Source organism: Haliaeetus leucocephalus, unplaced genomic scaffold (assembly GCF_000737465.1).
Source record: "Haliaeetus leucocephalus isolate CR32 unplaced genomic scaffold, Haliaeetus_leucocephalus-4.0 Scaffold395, whole genome shotgun sequence".
Classification (NCBI taxonomy): domain Eukaryota; kingdom Metazoa; phylum Chordata; class Aves; order Accipitriformes; family Accipitridae; genus Haliaeetus; species Haliaeetus leucocephalus.
In genome coordinates, this window is record NW_010972831.1 from 2,257,155 (window position 1) to 2,265,733 (window position 8,579).

The following is an 8,579-nucleotide window of genomic DNA, read 5'->3' on the forward strand; positions in this document are numbered from 1 at the left end:
CCTGGGGATGCAAAACCTGCTTGCAAAAATACTCCTTTTGCAGGGGAGAAACAAATTCCCCCACCCTGGACCACTGCCTCTCACAGAAGGACTGTGAGAGCGGCAGCGGGGCGGCGAGAAATCGGGTGCCACGGGCAAAGAGCAGCAAAGCGGGTACAGAACAAGGGGGGACAGACCTGATTTTTAATTCGATTTCAAAGAAGGGGGTGCAGGGCGTTACAGGCGGTGTAGACACCTCGGGAATCTCCGACAAGAAGTCCAGGGGAGGAAAGGAAAGCCAAGTCCAGGCAACCGGGACACTCACCGGGGCAGGAGGAGGAGGAGGAGGAGGAGAGGGAAGCATTCTTGCCAGGACTGGACTGAACCCAGGCATCACCTCCTGCAGCACCATGCGCACGGGGAGGGGGGGACAGGAACCCAGCGCTGCCTTGGGGACAGCGGTGGGGACAACCTCAGCCTCTCCCAGGCTCAGGAGCAGGTTATTTTTAGCAGGACCAGGGTGGCATTGGGCGAGCGGTAACACTTTGTACTAAGGGTGTGAGCAGGGGCAAGGCGCGGGTCGCTTGTAGCTGCTGCTGTGCTCCTGGCTGCTCTGATCCCCGCGAGCCTGGCCACACGCCGGACCTCCCTGCCTCAGTTTCCCTGCCTGCACCCGGTGGGTACCACCACCTACCCCCTCCTGGGCTCTTGGGAAAGTAGCTCTTTGTAGCCCTCATTTTCTCAGGAGCTGGGAAATGCTGTCAAAGCAGTGAGAGTTATCATTACTAATATAACTTTCTCTGTCTATAAAGTACAATAGAATATAACAATTATATTTATAACCTTTTTTTTTTTTCCAAAATACTAAATAGATGCTATAAAAACCTGTAACTAATTGTGCTATAAACTGCAGGCTACAGGGTTATAACAAACAATGTATTGGCTTAGTCGTTGATATGTATACGTCGGAGCACTTTATAAATGCTTTATTATTAGCATTTACCAAGGAGTTTCCTTCTCAAACAATTTGGAGGGATAAAGCTAGCCAGAGACCAATAACGTGGACTTACACATGTTAATAAATCCTGATGAGATGAGGTCGGGGGGACCAGTGGCGAAGCCCCATACGTTTGCCGTGAAGGCGAGGGATGATGATGGATGCCACTGCCCTTCCCCGGCCCGGGCTCTCGCAGCCACCTGAGACGGACCCATGTCCCCCCATCACCTTTTCTCTTTTTATCCTTTTTTTTTTTTGGAGCAAGGGGGATGGGGTTTGGTTCTCAAAGCGGCTGCTGGTGATGGGAAGGGAAGAGCAGGATGACCCCCAACCCTGCGGCATTGGGGCTGCAGGGCAGCACACGGCCCCGGCAGCAGGGATGGGGCGGTGAAACGCACCGTGCCGGAGCTCAGCTGGACCTACTCTTAATAGAAAGTGTTACCGAGAGCACAGCGGTGCTTCTGTGAGATGGAAACCTGGCCGCAGGGGAAGAGATGGGGCTGGCGTCCTTTTGCTTTACTGCCCAGAGCGATGCTGAATACCTGCATTGCCTTGTTACACCAGAAATCACCGAGATGGTTTTGCCGGAGGATGGACCGGCCTCAGATCCTGCCTCGGACAGCGTTTCCCCGTGTCCCACAGGGAGCAGCCAAGAAAGAAGAACCACAACCCCCTCGGCCTCTTGCTCACCCCTCGCCGGCACACCGCCCCAACACCATTTCCTAACAGGGACTGCGCTTTGCCACCCACCCTGCAGGACAAGACACAGGTGAGCTGCAAGTCTGGTGTAAAAACAAGCTGAAAGATTAAAAAATAATAATAAAAAAAAAATTATGGGGGGCTCACTTTCCTATTAGGGCTATGCAGAGAAAAAAAAAAAAAGGAATGCAAGTGGAATTGCAACTCCAGCTCCCTATTGCTTTGGAGGCTGCCTTCACACCGCCGCCATCTCATGTGGACGGAGGCAAGCGTAGCTGTGGGAAAGCCCGGTGCGGGTTGGACCCATCTCATGGCACCACTGGTGGGGTGCGATGGCATGGGGGGGGCTGCCTGCCTGCCCGGGAGACGCCGGGGGTTTGGGTCAGAGCTGTGCAAAGCCGGTCGCCCGCTGAGCCCGGGATGCGAGGTAGCGGAGGGGTGACCTGCCTGGCAAGGAGTCTTTTGAGATTATTTGGTGTTCGACAGGCTGGTGGGGGAGGAGAAGCCTTCCTTGGCTGAACCGGGGCAGAAGGGGGACTCAAAGCCCTGGGAAGGCAGTGCCTGGCACCCCAGGGGATGTAAGGGGCAGGATGGGCCCTTTATGTGGGTTTTTTTTTTTCCCCTTTCTTGCTTTCATCCAGAAATTCCACTTGGAAATCTGACCCAACAGAGCCAAAAAAGAGCCCGTGTAACCTGGCCTCTTGCCGGAGGCTGCTCTGCCCTCTGAGGGGAGAAACCTCAGCTCCGCAGGGAGGAAAACAGGACTTCCATCTCCACCATGCCCCAGGGATGGAGCCACCCCCGGCACATCGGGACACAGGCGCTGGGCAATTTCCTTCCGGGGGGCAGGTGATGGCAGGTGATGGCAGCGGCAAGCGTTGCCCCTGCGATGCCGGGGCAGGAGCCGGCAGGGACGGACCTGACAGCCAACCTCTGGGCACCAGCTGAGGCATCTCCTCCACTCCTCCCCAGCGCCACGGCAGCGTTTCAGGCACGGCAGAGACACTAAACCCCCAGGACGGTTTTGGCCCCGAGCACTGGAGGCTCAGGGAGGGCTCGGGGGTTTAGCCGAAGTCCTCCCTCACCTCTTGCTACCTCCAGGAACCACGCTGCCCATCCGCTCCAACCCGCCAGTGGCCACCGCATCACCCTGCCCAGCACCGCCCAAGGCGCACCGTCCCCCAAATGTCACCGTGGGGTGCCAGCGCCGGTGGGGAAGCAAACCTGGAGGTGCCTCCGGCACAGCTCCCACCGCGGCATCACCCTCCCAGAGAACGGCCCAGGGCGAGGGGGGTCCGTCGGGGCAGGGGGGGGCTCACATGATGGTGCATCGGTTCCTGCGCAGGGCACCCTGGAAGCGGATGGTGGTGTGGACGTGCTTGCAGCGGGCGCAGCCCACGCTCTTCAGGAGCTCGCTGAAGAGCAGCAGGATGTGCCAGTTGTACTTGGCCGAGCACTCGATGTAGCCGCACTTCCACGTCTTCTTCACCAGGTTGGAGACGTTCCAGCGCGGGATCACCCGGCCCCGCTGCAGGTCCCGCTTGTTGCCCACGATGATGATGGGCGTCTCCGAAGTGCCGATGACCCTGGGGAGGGGAGGTGGTGAGGGAGGACAGAAGGGGACAGGGCACAGCATGACAACCAACCGACCCATCCCAAACTGGCTCTTGGCTTTGGCTTGCCAAGAGGGATGTGCCTCCTCTTGGCCTGTCCCCTTGTCCCTCTTCGTGGCCAGCCCCCCACCGTGCCCACCCCAGTTGCTTTCCCAGGGATGGCTGCCCTCGCCCATGGGGGGGTACCTGCCCGGGGTCCTGCTCCTTCTCCTGCCCCTGGGTCCAGTTTTGCTTTTGCTTTTGGGCTCCCAGCCCTGCAAAGGGGCTTTGTCCCAGTCTGTGATATCTCATCTCCGATGGCAAGAGCAGGGGAGCACTGGGGCGAGCCGTACGGCCCTACCGGCAGCCCGAGGGGGATGTACCCTCTGGCAAAGTGGTCCCTACCTCGTTTCCAGGATCTGCTGGCGGATGGTTTTGATGTACTCGAAGCTGTCAAAGCAACAGATGTCATAGACCAGGATGTAGGCATGGACGCTCCGGAGCCCCCTGCAACACACGTCCGCCCACTCCTGCAAGGTGCAGAGAGGGATCAATCCTGGCTCAGCCCTGTCGCCGTGCCCAGGGGATGCCCCGCACTGCTTCGGGGCTGGGCACGTCAAGGAGGCTGCTACGCCGGCAAGTAGCAAGGGGTAAGACAAGCTCTCCAGCCCTGACACCCAGCACCGATCTCACCTCTGCTCTGCCCTGACCCATCCCTCCAACAGCTGCATTTGTCCCCCGCAGCCCTTCAGTCATCCCCCCCATCTCTGGAGATCCTTTATCCCCCTCGTTAATCCAGAGGAGAGATAACGGGATTTGTCAGCCCCAATTCCTCTCTCCAGTGAGGATTACAGCCTGCCTAGTGCACAGCTATCCAGAGGTGAGCTGGGAGCGGGGCTGACATCCCCCCGCCCTGGATGTAAAAGCTTCATCCTCCAGAGCTGCTAATTAAGTGTGTTAATTAGTAATGCACCCTGGTTTTTGGGCAGGGCAGGTGAAGAGGATGTTGAGGGGGGCTGGGGATGATGGACCAGCAGGTCCGTGGGTAAGAGGGGGAAGGTGAGGGCAGGGGACATGGGGACAGGAGAGGAGCAGCCGCTGCTTGGGAGTGGGATCTGCGAGAGCAAGGTCAGGAGCCAGAGCAGAGGCAGTCAGGGGTGGCCTCTCCACAGCCCAAATTTGGTGCTGTAAGAAATACCTGTTGTTAGGAAAGCTTTGGGTTTCCAGGAATAACAGGATTTTTTTTTTTCCATGCTATAGGAGTGAAAATCTGCCCCGCTTCCAGCCACTTTCCCAGCCCAGCAGTGGTACCGGGAATGGCAGCCCATGCAGACAGCACCACGAACTCTCCTGAGCACCGCTGGAGAGGAGAAAGATGCACCAAGGAGAAAAGGCGTCACTTGTCCCTGAGCAAACCTCTTCAGTACGATGAATCATCCCTTTCTGAGTTTATCATTGGAATGAGGCAAAATGAGAAGACCTAGGACCAAAGGGAACTGGGGAAAGGAAAGTGTTGGAGTGCAGGTTGGTCTCCATCGCAGACCACGGCACGGGAAGGAGCTGGGAGCGAGCGGCATGACACAGCCCGTCTCCTGTCCACCGAGGAGAGGAGATGATGTGTAGCTCCTCAGTATCAAAGAGATGCAGGTAGATGAAGCGGCAGTGTCTCAGGTTACTCTGAGTCCTGATACACCTGGGAGATTAACAAATTGCAGCTATTTCACCACGCTGGGGTGCAGCTTGCTCCGGTGCTGTGACGTTGGGATGGTTTTCCCCATGCAGGGCAGGTTTCCCGGGATGCTCGGGGCTGGAGGAGGATCGCACCGTGCATCCCGCCTGGCCCTGTGTGGGAGTTGGATGTTGGGGAGCCACCGGCTCCTGCTCCTCTCCCAGGACATCACCACAGGGATGCTGCTCCAGAGCACGGAGCAGAGCCCAGCAATGCTCCCCAGCAGACAGAGCCGTATCCCCCACCCTGGTCCTCCCCTTTCCCCTCGGAGCCATCCCTCTGACCACCCTCTCTTCCCTGGAAACCTCCATCTGTTCCCACCAGCCGCCTCCTCTTGAGCGCAGCAAGGCAGGGAGTTAATCGAGTATGTTAGCATCGGCTGCTGTGTCAATAAATTACTCTTTGCTATTTCGGGCTGTCTCTCGCATTGACCTTTCGTTCCCTGCACACACCGATTAATTTTTAAACTTCCTCCTCGCCCCCAGAGTGCTCACTTCACCTCCTGCCCAACGGCACAGGGGAAACTTGGAGCACTACAAGGCCCCTGTAACCTCGTCCCTGTCTGGCAGGGGAGCAATATAATTCTATTGATTAAAAATAGAAGACAGCCCAGCTCCTGCGGAGGTGCTCCACCGGTGGCCTTGCCCTCCGGCGCGGCTGTGGCCACGGCTGGGCATCTCCAGCTCCTTTCCCCACAGCGGAGGCACAAGTTGTGCCCCCGGGATGGGGCTATGGCACGAGCTTAAAATCCTCTTTTTCCCCACTAAACGCACCAAAGCGGTCGGCACTGGTGGCAAAGCTTTCCAACCCCACGCTGCCCTTTGGGGCTGTTTTGAAAGCACGTGAGAGTGCTGGGGGTTTGAGGAGGAGTTGGTGGGCTCAGCACTCGGGGGACAAACCCAGGCAATGCTGGGGGGGTGACGGCCACCCCCGGAGGGGACGAGCAGCCCCGCTCCTCTGCCTGCCTCAGGCAGTGGGTGCATCGGGGTCTGGGTCTCCAGGAACCCATGATTTTCACCTGAATGCTCTGGCCACGCTCCCCCAGCCCTTTGCTGGCACCGGCTCTGACAACCGCAGAACTGGATCCCAGTGCTCCAGGATCCACCGCCCAGCTGGACGGGGCCATGGGCAAGGCCAGAGCCACAGTCCTTGGAACGGGATGCTGTCCTTCCTGCTTTTGCTGTCATTTTAGGTGAAAAAGCTTTAAAAGCCACTTTATCCTGGGCCGGCTCAGCCAGTAGCCATGAGGATGGGATCCCTCGCACCGGCTTTTAGCAAGCAAACCCCGACATGGAGGGAGAAGCGTCCCCCGAAGAGGAGGAACCGGGACCCCGCAGTGCCATACAGAGAAACCCCACGGACGTCACCGGAGACCCCCCAACGTGGAGGTCCCATCACACCGAGCCGGGTGCACCCCTACCTGCAGGGTGTTGACGGGGAAGGCGGTGATGGGGGGGAAGTCCATGATCTGCAGGTCGTGGACGTGGCCGTTCATGACGACGGCGGGCAGGTAGACGCGGCGGGCCGTGGTGGGCACGCAGACCTCGCTGAACTCGTTGTAGAGGAACTGCCGGACTATGGCACTCTTGCCCACGCCCTGGGCTCCCAGCACGGCGATCTTGAACGTTGCCACCATGCCGCCGCGCGCCGGCCGCTGCCCTGGTGCTGCCCCTGCGGTGCCGAGGCTGCATATTCCCGCGCAGGGGGCCTCAGCCCCATTCAGGATGCATTTCCCCTCCGGGACAGCCCGTCACTGCAAGGCCAAGGAGAAGCTAGTCAGATCCTAGAAATACCCTGGCAGACCCCACTATTGCTTCAGGTGAGATTTCTTCCAAGCAGGAGCTCATGGAAAAGGGTTATATCTGTCCTCGGGGAGTAGGAGCGTCCCCCAGGGCTGGGTAATGTCCTCAGCAGGATCCTTGGCACTGCAAGACCTCAGGGTCCCCCTCGGAGGCTCTCACCCTGCAGAGCCAAGGAGAGCCAGGATTTGAGCGAGTTTTATCCCAAGAGGGTTCTCACAGGCACATTCAGCCCTTTCCGTACCACAGCAAGGAAACCTCTGGGAAAGGGACTGTCTGCAGCTCAGGGTTTGCCCAGCTCCAGCAGCAGCGGGGTCCTGGGCTGTGCTGGGGACTTGTCCCATAGCGCCCATGGGGACCGTCACCAGCTGCTCCATCCCGATGCTGCCCCAAGCCGGGAATCCATCTTCTCTCCGCTTGGACAGCCAGAATTGCCTTTTGCTGGGGCGGGGGGGGAATTACTCTGCGCCTGCGAGCGACATCTTTAATGTTTAATTTCAGGCTTTGAGCGGTTTGGCAATTAACTTGATGGAGGCTAATTTCCGAGCCAGCTGATGGGGTGAGCCCACAAGCTGCTGGCACACGTGCTGAGGCCGGAGGTGCCCCGGGGCAGGGCCACGTGTGTGGGGGTACACGGGGCGATAACCCACACACGAGGATGCAGCAGCTGAGTCTGAGGAGTCCAAATGCCAGCTGGCACCCAGTTCCCGACCAGGGACTGCGGTGGCAACAGCAAGGGTGAGGCACTGGGTCCCACTTTCGCTTGCTCCCATCGCTAGGAAGCGGCTTGTGCTTTATCCCGAAGTGTGGATGGATGCTTTTACCAATTTGTGATGCTCTAGTCCGTTCTCCCTGAAAACCATCCCCAAAGCACAGGACAGCGGTCCCTGAGCTGGCAGAAGGAGGCAGGTTCAAACCATCCTGTCCTGCCTGTTTGATGGAGGTTATTTGCCCCGGGGAGAGCCTGGCCGTGGAGGTTCTTGCTGCTGGGTGCCGGGGAGGCCGAGCCTCCCGCGGTCCCCCAAGCTGGGCCATGGCTCACACCACCCTCACAAGCAGGGCCTGATCCAGCCCCAGGGCAGCAGGGTGGGTTTGTGCCCAGGGCCGGGGACCATGGCACACTGCGCTGCTGGGACCATCCCCTGGGGTGCTGACTGTGCTTTCGGGGACCAGTTCACCCCAGCCCCAGCAGCGGGAACGTTTCTGTGCCACATACAGGGAAAAGGGGGGGATGCGGGACCCCCCAGACGCGGCCCCACTGGGGGCCTTTCTCCACCAGCAGAAAGCACTGTCATTGCAAGTCCCGGGGGGCCACTCTGCTGCAGGGACAACCCCATCGCCTCAACCCCTTCCTCCTCGCAGAAGCAAGCCCAGCTCCTCTGCGGGGCCGGTGGGTGATGGAGGGACACAGCGAGAGACCCAGCACCCACAGGGCTGCCCTGAACTGCGGAGCGGGCTGAGCCCTGCCGTACCACCCCAAAACCCAAAACAGGGCCCACGTATGGGGAAAGCCGGCTTTATGGGGCCCAGAAAGCCGGGCTTGCACCCCAAAGCATCAGAGGCCGACCCGAGGGCTGCCGGCCCCACGAGCATCTCCCGCCAGCGTGCCACCGTGGGAAACTGAGGCGCAGCAGGGGGGACGCAAACCGGGGCGGCCCCGCGGGATGGTGGCGGAGCGGGGGAGCAGCCGGGGGGGGCCCCAGAGGCTCAGCACAAGGCCGAGCTCGGCGGGTTGCAGGGCCGGGCGGGGGTTCGCGGGGCGCTCCCGGGAAGGATGCTGCCCC

The 8,579-nt window shown here is 59.7% G+C and overlaps 1 protein-coding gene across 1 annotated transcript; it reads right to left on the reverse strand.

The window, feature by feature from the left end:
* Window positions 1-2,975: 2,975 nt before the first annotated feature.
* On the reverse strand, window positions 2,976-6,632 carry RASL10B (RAS-like, family 10, member B). Its single transcript, XM_010573551.1, has 3 exons — window positions 6,417-6,632; window positions 3,673-3,797; window positions 2,976-3,261 (listed from the first exon to the last, which is right to left on the reverse strand). Exons 1-3 carry the CDS (start codon window positions 6,630-6,632, stop codon window positions 2,991-2,993), a joined length of 612 nt encoding a protein of 203 aa, XP_010571853.1. The 3' UTR covers window positions 2,976-2,990.
* Between the last annotated feature and the right edge of the window lie 1,947 nt (window positions 6,633-8,579).

Coding starts and splice junctions, on each gene's coding strand:
- RASL10B (XM_010573551.1), bottom strand. CDS start 6,632: ATGGTGGCAACGTTCAAGATCGCCGTGCTGGGAGCCCAGGGCGTGGGC. Junction 3,798..6,416: donor TCCCCGTCAACACCCTGCAG/GTAGGGGTGCAC, acceptor TGCACCTTGCAG/GAGTGGGCGGACGTGTGTTG. Junction 3,262..3,672: donor CAGCAGATCCTGGAAACGAG/GTAGGGACCACT, acceptor TCCCCTCCCCAG/GGTCATCGGCACTTCGGAGA.